The sequence below is a fragment of the Mustela putorius genome, unplaced genomic scaffold, assembly GCF_011764305.1.
Source record: "Mustela putorius furo isolate JIRA1106 unplaced genomic scaffold, ASM1176430v1.1 tig00003972_pilon_pilon_pilon, whole genome shotgun sequence".
Lineage (NCBI taxonomy): Eukaryota > Metazoa > Chordata > Mammalia > Carnivora > Mustelidae > Mustela > Mustela putorius.
In genome coordinates, this window is record NW_025422115.1 from 8,253,901 (window position 1) to 8,269,381 (window position 15,481).

Below are 15,481 nucleotides of genomic sequence, written 5' to 3' on the forward strand. Positions count from 1 at the left end.
GAACAAATTCTTGATGAAAAATTTCCCAATCTGGGGAATGGATCCAGCATTCATGTCCCTGAGGCAGAAAGGACATCCCCCAAGATCAACAAATCTAGAAAGATCTCGAGACACTTGATTGTGAGACTGATGAATCATAATTTTAGACAAGAGCTCCTGAGGGAAGCTGGGGGAAGAGATTCCTTATGTACAGAGGAAGGTCCATCAGAATAATGTCAGACCTGTCAGAACAGCAACCTGGTAAGCCAGAAAGGGCTGGTAAGAAATATTCAGGACACTGAATGAGAAGAATAAGCATCCAAGAATACTTTATCCAGCAAGGCTGACATTCAGAATGTATGAAGAGATAAAGAGCTTCCAAGACAAGCAAGGTTTAAAAGAGCATGTAGCCACCAAGCAGGCATTACAAGAAATACTAAGAAGGGTTCCATAAAAGAAGAAAGAACCAAGAGTGACATAGAACAGAAGTTTACAGAGACAATATATAGAAACAAGGACTTCACAGGTAATATGATGTCAATAAAAATGTATCTTTCAATAATTACTCTCAATGTAAACGACCTAAATGCTCCCATAAAATGACACAGGGTTGTAGATTGGATAAAACGACAGGACCCGTCCAAATGCTGTCCACAAGAGACATATTTGGAACCTAATGATACATCCAGACTGAAAGTGAAGGGATGGAAAAGCATCTTTCATGCCAATGGGCCTCAAAAGAAAGCTGGGGTAGCAATTCTCAGATTGTTAAATTAGACCTTAAACTAAAGGCTGTAGTCAGGGATAAAGAAGGACACTATATCATTCTTAAAAGAGTCTATCCACCAAGAAGACCTAACAATTGAACAATGGTCAATATTTATGCCCCCAATACAGAAGCAGCCAACTACATAAGAGAACAGTTAATCAATAAAGAGTCATATGGATATGAATAGATTAATAGTAGGGGATCTTAACATGCCACTCTCAGTATTAGACAAATCATCCAAGCAGACTATCAATAAAGAAACAAGAGCATTGAATGGCACATTGGACCAGATGGACCTCATAGATATATACAGAAGATTCCACCCTAAAACAACAGAATAGTCACTCTTCTCGAGTGCACATGGAATAGACCACATACTGGGTCACAAATCAGGGCTCAACCAATACCAAAAGACCGAGATTATTCCCCACATATTCTCAGACCACAATGCTTTGAAATTGGAGCTCAACAACAAGAAAAAGTATGGAAGGAATTCAAACACTTGGAAGCTAAAGAACACTCTGCTTAAGAATGTTTGGATCAACCAGGAAATCAAAGAAGAACTTAAACAATTCATGAAAACCTATAAGAATGAAGACATATCAGTACAAAACCTATGGGACACAGCAAAGGTGGTCCTAAGGGGGAAATACATAGCCATCTAAGCCTCCCTCAAAAAAATTGAAAAATCCAGAACACACCAGCTGTCTTTACACCTTAAAGAACTGGAGAATCAACAACAAATTAAGCCAACCCCACATACAAGAAGGGAAAGAATCAAGATTAGAGCAGAGATCAGTGAGATAGAAACTAGAGATACAGTAGAACATATCAATGAAACTAGAATCTGGTTTTTTGAAAGAATCAATAACACTGATAAACCACTGGCCAAACTAATCCAAAAGAATAGAGAGAGGACCCAAATTAACAAAATTATGAATGAATAGGTAGGAACCATGACTAACACAAAGGAAATAGAAACAATCATCAGAAAATATTATCAACAGTTATATGCCAATAAGTTAAGCAACCTAGAAGAAATGGATGCATTCCTGGAAACCTATAAACTTCCAAAACTGAATCAGGAAGAAATTGACAACCTGAATAGACCAATATCTAGTAACGAGATTGAAGCAGTGATTAAAACAAAACAAAACAAAACAAAAAAAACAACTCTCAAAAAAGAAGAACCTAGGACCTAATGGATTCCCCAGAGAATTCTACCAAATGGTCAAAGAAGAAAGAATACCTATTCTCCTGAAGCTGCTTCAAAAAATAGAAACAGAAGGAAAACTTCCTGACTCTTTTTATGAAGCCAGCATTACCCTGATCCCCAAATGAGGCAAAAACCCCACCTAAAAGGAGAATTTCAGACCAAGATCCCTGATGAATATGGATGCCAAGATTCTCAACAAGACCCTAGCTAATAGGATCTAACGATACATTAGAAAGATTACCCACCATGACCAGGTGGGATTATCCCTGACATGCAAGGATGGTTTAACATTCACAAATCAATCAATGTGATAGAACAAATCAATAAGAGAAGAGAAAAGAACCACATGGTCCTCTCAATTGATGCAGAAAAAACATCTGACAAAATACAGCATCCATTCCTGATTATGTTTGGAACATTCCAAACTTTATAAAATCTATCTATGAAAAAATCACAGCAAATAACATCCTCAATGGGGAAAAGCTAACAGCCTTCCCTTTGAGATCAGGAATATAGCAAGGATGTCCATTCTTGCCACTGTTGTTCAATATAGTACTAGAAGTTCAAGGAACAACAATCAGACAACAAAAAGAAATGAAAGGTGTTGAGATTGGCAATGAAGAAGTCAAACTCTCTTCACAGATGATGTGATACTTTATATGGAAAACCCAAAAGACTCTACCCCCAAATTACTAGAACTCATATAGCAGTTTAGTAATGTGGCAGGATACAAAATCAATGTACAGAAATCAGTGGCTTTCTTATACACTAACAATGAAAATACAGAAAGGGTAACTAGAGAATTGATTCCATTTACTATAGCACCAAGAACCATAAGATACCTGGGAATAAACCTAACCAAAGAGGTAAAGGATCTGTACTCGAGGAACTACAGAACACTTGTGAAAGAAACTGAAGAAGACACAAAAAGATGGAAGAGCATTCCATGCTCATGGATCGGGAGAACAAACATTGTTAAAATGTCTATACTGCCTAGAAATACTTTCAATGCCATCCCAATCAAAATTCCACCGGTATTTTTCAAAGAGCTGGAACAAACATGCATAAAATTTGTATGGAACCAGAAAAGACCCCAAATTGCCAAGGAAATTTTGAAAAAGAGAAACAAAACTGGGGGCATCACGTTGCCTGATTTCAAGCTTTACTACAAAGCTGTGTTCACCAAGACAGGATGGTACTGGCACAAAAAGAGACACACAGACCAGTTGAACAGAGAAGAGAGACCAGATATGGACCCTCAACTCTATGGTCAAATCATCTTCGACAATCAGGAAAAAATATACAGTGGAAAAAAGACAGTCTCTTCAAGAAATGGTGCTGGGAAACTTGGACAGATATGTATAGAAGAATGAAACTCCACCATTCTCTTACACTATACACAAAGATAAACTCGAAATGGATAAAAGACCTCAACGTGAGGCAGGAATCTATCAGAATCCTACAGGAGAACATAGGCAGTAGCCTCTTTGACATTGGCCACAGTAACTTCTTTCAAGACATGTCCCCAAAGGCAAAGGAAACAAAAGCGTAAGTGAACTTTTGGGACTTCATCAAAATCAAAAGCTTCTGCACAGCAGAGGAAAAGTCAACAAAACAAGGAGGCAACCCACGGAACGGGAGAAGATATTCACAAATGACAATACAGACAAAGGACTGATATTCAAAATCTATAAAGAACCCCTCAAACTCAACACACACAAAACAGATAATCCAAAAAGGCTTGTAAATGCATGAAACAGCATTTGGCTTCACTTCTTCTTCTTCTTTTTCTTCTTTTTAAAAAGATTTTATTTATTCATTTATTTGTCAGATAGAGAGAGAAAGCACGAGTGCGCACATAAGCCAGCAGAGTTGCAGGCAGAAGCGGAGAGAGAAGCAGGCTCCCTGCCGAGCAAGGAGCCCGATGTGGGACTGGATCCCAGGACCCTGGGATCATGACCTGAGCTGAAGGCAGTCACCTAACCATCTGAGCCACTCAGACATCCCAGCTTCACTTCCAGTGGAGGATGTTGAGTGTAAAACCAACAATATGCCACTTTCCATCCACTGGCCTGGTGGCTGACAGTGTTGGTGACACCGTCTCCCTCTTGGGCATTTCTACCCAAGTTGCTTCTGGCTGGCCTGCAACCTTGCTCTACCTAGGAACAGCTTCTGTGAAGGAACACAGCACATGATCATGGAGACACATCCATGAGGCTGCTCACTGCTGCACTGACCAGAACCAAACAAGTGGTCCACTGGGGACTGATTAGTACCCATCATATGTCCATGAACCTGAATCTTGGGCAGCCACTTAATAATTAGGAGGCTCTGTAGTAGCTTATCTCCAAGGGGAAGTGAGAAATGAAAAAGCAAGAGTGCCTGGCTCGGTCGTTAAGCGTCTGCCTTTGGCTCAGGTCATGATCCCAGGGTCCTGGGATCGAGTCCCACATCAGGCTCCCTGTTCAGCAGGGAAACTGCTTCTCCCTCTCCTGTTAACCTGTATTCTCCTTGCTTGTGTACATGCTCTCTCTGTGTCAAATAAATAAATAAATCTCAAAAAAGGGAAAAAAGAAAAAGAAGAAGTAAGGACTCATGTGCCCAAGAAGTGTAACCTCTATTTTAAGAAAAAGATCTATGGTTTTGTATATGTCCAAGAAATTTCTGGGATGAGTCACCAGAGACTCAACAGTAGCTTTGATTGCAGAAAGGGATTAGGGGTGTGGGATGTGCAGGCAGAAAAGGGAGAAATACAGGGATATGAAGACAGAGAAGGGAAATAAGGATTTCCAGGGTAGAATGCATTTTTAATTCTTATGGCTTCTGGCTTGTTCTAAGAAGTACTCAGAAATAACAAACCTCTAGTGAATAAAAATTCCTATTTTAAAATCTGTCTAATCCCTATTCACGACTCCATTTGGACAAGATCAAACACTATTTGTAAAAAAGGAAAGTCATTTTGGTTTTCATAAACTCCCTTTGGAACGCTCTGGGCCCCACTGGTGCTGGGGATTTACCTTACTCCGGTCCTCCTGCCAACAGCACCCCAGACCCATGCCAACCCACCCCCTCAGGCCTGCTCTGTGGCTCAGGAGCCTGGCCCCTCTGACGGGCTGAAGAGGAAGAGATGGAAGCAGCCTTCAGTTCAGCAGTCTCATCTGAACAGGTTCATCCCAACTGCCCATTTTCAAGAGGTCAGGTCATAGGTGTTCAGGGCATGATAATAAACAAGTGGCTTTATCACTGAGAGGACCCCCAAGAGAAAGAAGGTGTGAGGGGCAGGCTTGGCAGTGATGGGGGTCCCCACGTTCTCAAAGGTGGGAAGTTACAAAGTAGAGATAGGTTGTAAAGGATCCCAGGGCCCTGATACCTGAGGACAGGCCACATTCTAGTACAGGGCAAGAGCTGTTGGTGGGGTGGGCAGTGTTTCAGGACGTCTCACATAAGCTTTGGCTGTTGGATTAGAACAGTATGAGGAGCAGAATTCTATCTATCAGCCCTTGTGGTTTTGTCCAAAAGCTGCCACTGTTAGGCTTCATTGCTTGGGACCAGCACCAAACTTCTGGTTTTAATTAACCCATTTCTGGTTTTATGGAAAAGCTAGACTTTTACAAAAACTCATTCAGAGGTAGACAACCATCTGGTCCACCTGGACTCATTCCACTGCCAGCTTCCATGTCCTGCAGTAGAGGACATCCTGCAGGTCCTGCAGGTCCCGCCATTCCTCACTACTCCAGGATACAGCCCCTGGTCCCCAGCCATCAGACCTCAGATGAGTCACTTGAACCCCACTTTTCCTAACCTCTCAAATGAGGAGAAGCATCAGCCCTCCTATGATGGCTGACATGAAGTAGGGGCACAGCACACATCCCTAGGGCTTGCACACTAAATGCCCAATAAAGGTTAGGACGGTGTCCCTATGACTATTACTGTTATCTTGCATTATTATTAACAGTTACAAGGTGTGAAATAAGGCATGTGCTGGGACTGAAGGCCATCCCTCCTTAAAACTCCAAGGAGGTTTTCTTCCAGTGTGATTTCTCACCCAGAGGAGGAGGAAAGCCTGCTTTCCTGTCAGTTATATGAAGTCTTCTCAACTCTTCAGACTTTCAGCTGGAGGGCTGAACAAGTCCTAGGGGCTCCCTCATCCTTGAAACACTCGCCGGATAGGCAGACATTGGGGAACTGCTCCCTCATCTCCAGACTTTCTCCCCTGCCTTCCCGGAAAGCCAAATATCTGATCCTCCAGTCAACCCTAAAGTCCAGGGCACTGGTCATGTGGCACAGGTCTGGCCGATGAGGGACAAAGAGAAGACTGCTGAGTTGGTCTTCAAGGTGTTTTAAGGTTTAACTAAACATTCAGATTCATAAGGCCTCCTAAGTTCAAGTAGACATGAGACTGCTTTCTCAGAAGGAATAAGGCAGGAAATACAGCTTTCCAGCTGGACTCTTCTGCAAGTGTCCACACAGCTTTCCAGGAGCTAGAGGGAGCCTGAGGGTAAGAAACACCCCTGAAGAAGGATGTGTGGAGCCATCCTGGTTTTTAAGACCCTCGTGTTCCCAGGGGCCAATATCTCTGACAACCACTCCATGGGCATGCCTAACAGAGATTCTTTTTTCTTTTTTTTAAAGATTTATCCACCTATTTTAGAAAGAGAAACAGCAACCAGGGGGAGGGGCAGAGGGGGAGCGAGAGCATCTCAAGAAGTCTCCCCATTGGGCGTGAAGCCAGACATGGGGCTCAATCCAAGGCCCCTGAAACCATGATCCGAGTTATAACCAAGAGCTGGACACTCAACCAACTGAGCCACAGGAAATTCTAAATTAAAGCTATCCACATTTATTTGAGCTAGTGACAGGCAGTTTTAGCCCATCAAAACTGGTTTGAGGCATCCCACATTGTTTTGATTTTGGTTTAGAACATTTCTAAGCTGGTTTAGGGAAGCGAGACTTCTGGAATGCTACAAGTGAGTGGTACTTCTCAGAGCACCTATGCATTGATAGTGCTTCTTAATCCTTCTCCACTACCTTCCCCTCTAGTTAGAGGGCAGACTCAAGAACCAGGGGAGTCTAATGCCCAAACCATTCCCCTACGCAGTCTGAGAGAGTCCTGCCCAAATGACACCATGATACTTTGAAAAGTGAGCTTCCTGGATCCACAAGAGCCTACCTCACTGGAACAGTGTGACTGTACAAGCCATTCTGGCATTCCCACCACCCAGGAAAGTGGTGCATCTTCCCTATTTATGAAATGTCCAGTCCTCTGAATCAGAGGAATAATTAGTTCCAGAAAAATACTACAACTAGTCATTTAGATTAGAATTACCACAATCTACTGTGGCCTGATGAAAACCAATTTGATCCAGTTTTAACCATAAGCACCACATGTAAATACCTGGGCAAAACCCACTGGAGCCTACTTGAGTTGGTCAAAACAGAATCAAGTTTATTTGAACAATATAACATGGATTCCAACAGTCTGAAACTGTTTTTAATCTAGTTTGAGCAACACTGAGCCAATACAATGTTGAACCCGCTGAAACTGGGTTGAGCAAACCAATTCATTTTCAACCAGTTTGAATTGGGTTAGCCTGGTTCAAGCTAGTCCCTTGAAAGGGGATTTGGGGGTCTCAGTTTCCCAGATGTCAGCTCTTTACTAAAAAAGAAAACCAGGGTAGGAGAGGTTTTAAAGTTACTTATCTCTGGTGAGTGATTTACCTTACTCCCATAAATATTCATAAAAATTAATTACCAGCTTACTGAAAGAATTCATAAAACCCACACTTTTTATTGTAACATTAGCAACAGCAGGAAACAGCCTCCTGGCTAAAGAAACATCATATTTAAGAGGCTCTTTATGGTGTTGTGGAAGGACCTTGGAAAGGAGCAGCCCAAGTTTCCCTGAGGCCATTCAGACAGTGCAAAGTTGGCTCAACACTGAATGCTGAAATCCAATATTAACCCCCTCAAAAAAGACAGGAGAATAAAAAAGTAATAGCCTGAATATGGATGCAAGTATATCCACCCTAATCAAAAGTGTTAGATCATAATGAGCTGCTTATACAGACACATTTCAGTCTATTAACCTGATCAGTAGTGTCAAGGGATGTAATTCAAAGCATTTTTTTTTAAGATTTTATTTATTTATCAGAGAGAGAGGGGGAGAGAGCGAGCACAGGCAGACAGAATGGCAGGCAGAGGCAGAGGGAGAAGCAGGCTCCCTGCCGAGCAAGGAGCCCGATGTGGGACTGGATCCCAGGACGCTGGGATCATGACCTGAGCCTAAGGCAGCTGCTTAACCAACTGAGCCACCCAGGTGTTCCTCAAGGGATGTAATTCAAAGGGATGGCTGACTGTTCCCTAATCAGCTGAACCACCCCCCTCCATAACAATAGGGGCTTACAAAGTACTCCGCCAACCAAATGCGTGAGCACCTTTGCTTATTATAACACTGTTTTTACCTTGAAGGTGTGCTTTCTGCACAAGCTTTGCAGGAGAAAACCAAAGGTAAAAATACCATTTGCTTTGAGATAAAAATGCAACTGTTCTTTAAGAGTAAATTCAAAGTCACTTACCAGCCACAAAACTTGGAAATGATGCCACCTTCTTTGTCTATTGGGAAATAGAAAAAAAGAAAGAAAAGAAAAGAAAAGACACACATGACAGTGTAAGTAGATGGCCTAAAACATCTAGGCTAAGAAGAGTACTGTATTTGAAAAGCTAAACCCTACTGAGTGTCTGATGTTCCTAAGAAGTCAGCTCCAGAAAGCAAACCAATGGCATTCAGGCACCATGGTGTTTAGGCAGGACACATGGAAACATTCCCATGGGGGAAACTTGGGGTACAAAGGGCCATCATTTAAAGTTAGGGACCCCCAGATTAGTATGTCACTGCTAGAAGGGAGGCTAGAGACCATACAACCAATAGTTCTCCAATTGGTGGGCATGAGAATTACTAGGGTCCATCTTTAAAAGCAAGATAAAGGATACTGGACACCACTCTATGGGTGGCCAGACTTATTTCATCAAAGCTAGAAAATTCTATCCAAACTATGTCATCCAGAAAAGGGAAATAACTGGTTTAAGGCCTCATTTTAACAACCTCCATCAAGGCAGTGTTAACCTATATAAGATTGTTTTTCAAAACCATGTTGTGGGTTTAAAACAGGTTTTAAACAGGTTCTCAATCAGGATGACTTTTTTGTCCCCAAGGGGACATTGGGTAATGTCTGTAGACACTTTTGGCTGTTACAGCTTGGCAAAGAGGTTGTGTGCTGCTGGCATCTAGTGGATAGAGGCCAGAGATGCTTCTAAACATCCTTTAGTGAAAAAGACAGCTCTTCACAACAAAGAATGCTCTGGCCCAAATGTCAATGGTGCCATTATTGAGTAACCCTAACTTAGAACATAACTGTAAGATAATGAAGTAGAACAAGTTTCTGTCAAACCAGGGAGCATAAATGAACTTCCCTACCCCCAACCCCACATGCCACTGAAAACGCATGAACCCACAGTGTGTATGAGCCTGAATCAGCAGGAAAGAAACTTTCCTTCCTTTTCCTACAGGGACACCCAACTTTGACTGAATCCCCACTTCCAAGACACTGGCTGGGATAAGAACATGGTGGAAAGGGTGAGCAGACCATGGTGGTGTGGTAACTTCAATATTAGGAACTTAAACCACAACACTTATCCTTGGAAAAAAATTACCTCTGGGATGTTGTTATTGTCCACAGGTCCATTGAGATCAGAGCGCTGCTGCTTCCTCGGCTGCTCCAAGCCATTGCAAACCTGGAAACCAGAAAGTAAAAGATGAAGATGGTGCTTCTGTATGTTAGAGAAATAAACCAAGATATAATATGACACAATTTTATGAAATGCCCGTGTATGTATGTGCATGTATATGTGTATATGTGTCATTTAAACTCATCTGCAATTAATATGTATTCTTTTATATTTATAAAATGTTTTTGAATCATTTTTTTACCATCTGTCACCACACAACATGATTATAATATTATGCTTCACTTCTCTTATGCTTTACTTCTCTTATGCTTTACTTCTCATCTCCATGACTTATTTTATAACTTGATATTTGTACCTCTCAATCCCCTTACCCTATTTTGCCCATCACCACCCCCTTACTCTTTACCCATTGGAAACCACCAGTTTGTTCTCTGTATTTATGAGTCTGTTTTTGTTTGCTTGTTCATCTGTTCTGTCTTTTAGAGTCTACATATAAGTGAAAGTACATGATACTTGTCTTTCTCTCTCTGGCTTATTTCACTTAGCGTAATACCCTCCAGGTCCATCCATGTTGTAAATGGCAAGATATCATATTTTTTTTATGGCTGAGCTATGTTCCATTGTGTGTATGTAGGCCATATCGTCTTTCTCCATTTTTCTACTAATGGATACTTGGACTGCTTCTATATCGTGGCTATTACAAATAATGCCACAATAAACATGGGGTGCATATATCTTTTCAAATTAGTGTTTTCATTTTCTTTGGGTAAACACCTAGCCATGGAATTACTGAACTATATGGTAGTTCTATTTTTTAATTTTTTGAGGAACCCCCATACTGTTTTCCACAGTGGTTGCATCAATTTATATTTCCACCAGCATTGCAAAAGAATTCCCTTTCTCCACATCCTCCCAATGCTTGTTATTGCTTATCTCTTTTGACTTTAGCCATTCTGACACATATGGGGTGATATCTCACTGTAGTTTTCATTTGTATTTCCCTGATGCTGAGACATGGTGGACATTTTTTCATGTGCCCGTTGACCATCTGTCTGCCTTCTTTGGAGAAGTGTCTATTCATGTCTCTGCTCATTATTTAATTTTTTTTTTTTGGTGTTGAGTTGCATAACTTTATATCTATTTTAGGGATTAACTCCTTACTGGATATATCATTCATCAATATCTTCTGCTATTCAGTAGGTTGTCTTTTTGTTTTGTGGATGGCTTCCTTTGCTATGCAAAAGCTTTTTATTTTGATGAAGTCCTAACCATTTATTTTTACTTCTGTTTCCCTTGCCTCAGAAGATTTATCTAGAAAAATGGTGCTATGGCCAATGCCAAAGAAATTACTGCCTGTATTTTCTTCTAGGATTTTTTTGGCTTCAGGTCTCAAATTTAGGTCTTTAATTCATTTTGAGTTTATTTTTGTGTGTGGCGTAAGAAAGTGACCCAGTTTCCCTTTCTTTGCATATAGTCAGCTGTCCAGTTTTCCCAGCACCATTACTGATGAGACTATCTTTCTCCCGTTTGTATTCTTGTCTCTATATTGTAGAATATTTGACCATACAAGGAGGGGCTTCTTTCTTTTTCTTTCTTAAGATTTTATTTATTTGACAGAGAGACACAGAACACAAGCAGTGGGAGCAGTAGGGGGAGAAGCAGGCTTCCCGCTGAGCCGGAGCCCCATGTGGGGCTTGATCCCAGGACCCTGGGATCATGACTCAAGCTGACGGCAGACACTTAACCCACTGAGGTGCCCCGAGGAGCTTATTTCTTGACTTTCTATTCTCTTTCCTTGATCTGTGTGTCTCTTTTTGTGCCAGTACCCTACTGTTTTGATGACTATTGCCCTGTAGTCTATCTTGAAACCTGGGATTGTGATACCTCAAGTTTTGCTCTTCTTTCTCAAGATTGCTTTGACTATTTGGGGTATTTTGTGTTTATGTACAAATTTTAGGATTATTTGTTCTAGTTTTATGAAAAATACTTTGGTATTTTGATAGGGATTGCACTGAATCTATAGATTGCTTTGTGTAGGGTGGACACTTTAACAACATCAATTTCCATTCTATGAGTATGATATGTCTTCCATTTGTTTGTGTCATCTTCATATTCTGAATCAGATTTTCTAATTTTATTATTTATTATTTGTTAATTGTGGTAAAACACACACATAACATTAAATTTACCATTTTATCCACTCTAAGTGGATGGTTTGGAGGCATTAAGTACATTAACATTCTGCAATTATCACCACCATCCCTCTCCAGAATTCTTTCCATCTTGCTCATCTCAAATTATATATGCATTAACCATTAATTCCCCATTACCCTCTCCCCCCAGACACTGGTTGTCTCTGTCCATTTAACATCTCCAGGAACCTCACATAAGTAGAATCTTATCTTTTTGTGACTGGCTGTTTCACTTAGCATGATGTCCTCAAGGTTCATCCATATTGTAACATGTATCATAATTTCCTGCCTTTTCAAGACTGAATAATACTCTTCTATTTGCATATACCCCATTTTATTTATCCATCCATCTAGTGACAGACACTTGGGTTGCTTCCTCCTTTTGGCTATTGTGAATAATGCTGCTCTGAACATGGGTACAAATATCTCTTAGAGTTCCTCTTTCAATTTTCTGGATATACACCCTTAAGAGGAATTGAATTGCAAGAGTATATTGTGATTTTATTTGTAATATTTGAGGAACCCCCATACTGTTTTACAGCAACTGTACGATTTTATATTCCCAGCAATATCCAAGAGTTTAAAATCATAGTTCTAAAAAACCTGAATTCTTAGTTTAATGCAAATTCTAAACTCTAGAATCTAAACTTGTTGGTTAATGCAAATTAGTCAATCTACTACTAAGGAAAACAAAATGTTCCAAGGACATGTCATAAGTCTTCTCTTAAAGAGGACATCAAACCAAAATCTCAAATTTTAACAAAATTTAAAGTTTGAGTATCTCTATATGGTGCTTTGCACCATCCAGAATGTAGAGTCCAGATCCATAGCACCAAAATCACTCTACAAACCCCAAGGGAGGTTTTAGTAAGCCATCATGCGAAGTTTCAGAACTTTCTGGAAATAAATTATCAAGCAGTAACAATATAATGATGATGATGAGATTAATGATAAGTTATACTTACAAATAAATAAATTTATATTATAAATATATACTACACTCATGTTTACATAGAAATAATTAATTTACACTATTTCCACTCTTGCTTTACAGCTTACAAGACTGAGGCTTCAGGTGTTGGAGATAATAGCTAGGTTCCCACAGGTCTAGATGGCATAGCAAGATGTTGCTGCTGGTTTTCTTCCTTGTCTAGACTGTTACTGTTGTGTTCCTTGATGTCATTCAGTCTCTCTGGCAGGGCTAGAGAAGAATGAAGGGACATGGGCCCACCCTCCTGGCACTGATGACACCTAGAAGACCACGGATTCCTAGCTGAGCATCCCCTTCGTGACTACAAACACTACTACATCTCAAAGGCAGGGATGGGGGGTGAGTGGGGAGTCTAGGGATGGCTCGGATAGGAGGTGGGAAAAATGGGGCTGGGCTTCAAGCATGGGGAAGGTTGAGCACAGAGGAAGAAAGGAGGGAATCACCATATACCAAGAAAAATTTAAAACTCAAGCTACAGGAAGAAATGAGGCTTTCCTGAAACAGAGGGGAAGCATAGCTGCAGCTGGGGCTCAGGAAGTTCTGATGTTGGTTGGTCTCTGCTTCCTTTGCTGGAAGCCCAAAGAACTGTCTGCACCCCAAGCCCTGTGAATTCTCAGATAATTCACATGGGTCCTGGTTTCATCCTGCTGTCCCAGTATGCCCCAAGGCAGGGCTCTGGGGCTCAGGCAGGTCTGGGAACGCTGGCATGCTCCTCGGTCCTTCCTAGCCCTCTTTCTGGGAGCTGAACCCATCCTTTCCTAGAGGAGAGGACTGTGATTCATCTAGGGTCTCCACTTCATTAGAACCCGTTCTGACCAAGCTGAGTGGACAGTGCCCCTTCTTGTAGGGCTGAGGATGACTTGGCAATGACTCCTGCCAGGGTCCTCAGGGAGCCAGGATGGTTTCCCAGTCTCTGAGTTAAGTCTTCCCTCTGCTTCCTTGGCTCTGCACCTCCCTTTGTGGCCAAAGTAGACCAGGCAATATCTCCTAAAGAGTACAACGGGAACTCTTACCTCAAACGCTATTCCCATCCGCCTTTATTAAACCCAAATTTGCCACATCCTCCCAGAAAACCTTCTGTTGTCTTATACTCTTGGCTATTTCAAGGTCTATTTAGAGCACATCTGTGTTTTCCCTCTTGTTTGAAAGAGTTCTAATCTGGTGACTTTTCCTAGGCTGAGTTCACGGACTTCATTTCTGGAAGGCCTGCACCATCTTACCAAATGCTGGATGGACAACAGTCATCTCCAAAATGCCTAAAGAAACAAACCAGCCAACTGATGGATGAAAATGGGTCAACCACACTTCTTATAGACTGAATTTGTCCCCACCAATTTCATATATTGAAGCCTAACCTTCAAGGAGAAGGGCATTTGGGATATAATTCATATTAGATGAGCTGGTAAGGATGGGAGCCTCATGAACAGGAGCCCCCTGAGAGCTCCCTCACTCCCTCCACCATGTGAGGACACAGCCAGAAGGCTCTGGCTGTGAACCAGGAAGTGGCCCCTCACCAGATACCAGATCTTCTGGGGCCTTGATCTTGGACTTCCTGCCTCCACAACTGTGAGAATAAATGTCTGTTGTTTATAAGCACCCCATCTATGGTATTTTTGTTATAGCAACCCAAATGGACTAAGATAACACCACATCTACAAATATTACAGCTTGGGGTGGAATCTACATTTTCTGCCACGAATGTAGGGCAACAGACTCTCGTCAGGGCACCAGATGCATTGCGGGAAAAGGCCATGTCGGCCCTGTTGTTCATCTTACATGGGTTCAAGAGGGGTCCCTCTGGGGGAAGCAGCCCCCACCGGGTGAGGGCTTGGGTAGGGAGCAGAGGCTGGGTGCTGTGCCCTCATGCTCATCCTTGGAACGCCTGGCATGGAGCCACAGCACGTGGTGACCATGGGCAATACAGGGTCTGAGATCCACTTATAACAGAGATTTCTCCCCAGAGCTTCTACAGTCTCGACCCTTTCCTCCATGTCAGCATTTTCTCCAGTCATCACCATGACAACCACGTCTCATCATCAACAGCCGGGGCTGTTTTCAGAGAGGTGGGCTTGGGAGAGCCCATCTGGCACTCCGATTTTCATCTCGAGGGCAAGGCGGGGGCGCGCTTGGCAGCATGGGATACAGCATCTGAAATTAACATCATAGAGGCCCACGTGGGTTGGGGGTTCCCAGCATCTCAGCAGAAGATGCTCTCTCACCCTTCTGGGTACCCCCAAACCACAGCAGGCAGCCACACCTCAGCAAGAGAGGCCAGCCAGGATACCTGAGTCCTTCTCAGCCAACAGGGAAGCAGCCCAGCACTGAGGGCTGTTCTTGACGCTCTGGGGCTGGAAGCCGCACCAAGGGAGAAGGATGGTGAGTGAAACTGGGAAGTGAAATCTAGCGGGAGGAAATGGGGCAGGACCCCCTTGCTGGCACCCTGAGAACAGAACAGAAATGTGTGGCAGAGACTGGTCAGGACATGCCAGGACCAGGGACAGCTGTTCAGGGTTCAGGATGATTTGTCTGTAATAAAAATATATTCATCTGAATAAATTGCTCTAATAAGTATCTTGGCTCCAGTTGGT

The 15,481-nt window shown here is 42.2% G+C and overlaps 1 protein-coding gene across 5 annotated transcripts in view; it reads right to left on the reverse strand.

Annotated features, from left to right (window-relative positions):
• Nucleotides 1-15,481, reverse strand: part of APBA2 (amyloid beta precursor protein binding family A member 2) — a 249,547-nt gene that overhangs the window by 44,394 nt on the left and 189,672 nt on the right. For all 5 annotated transcript variants that reach the window (XM_045070615.1, XM_045070618.1, XM_045070614.1 and 2 more), the window contains 2 exons: nt 9,675-9,755; nt 8,540-8,576 (listed from right to left, as the gene is read on the reverse strand). In XM_045070615.1, the coding sequence (XP_044926550.1) occupies nt 8,540-8,576; nt 9,675-9,755 (118 nt within the window). The remainder of the gene's footprint in view (nt 1-8,539; nt 8,577-9,674; nt 9,756-15,481) is intronic.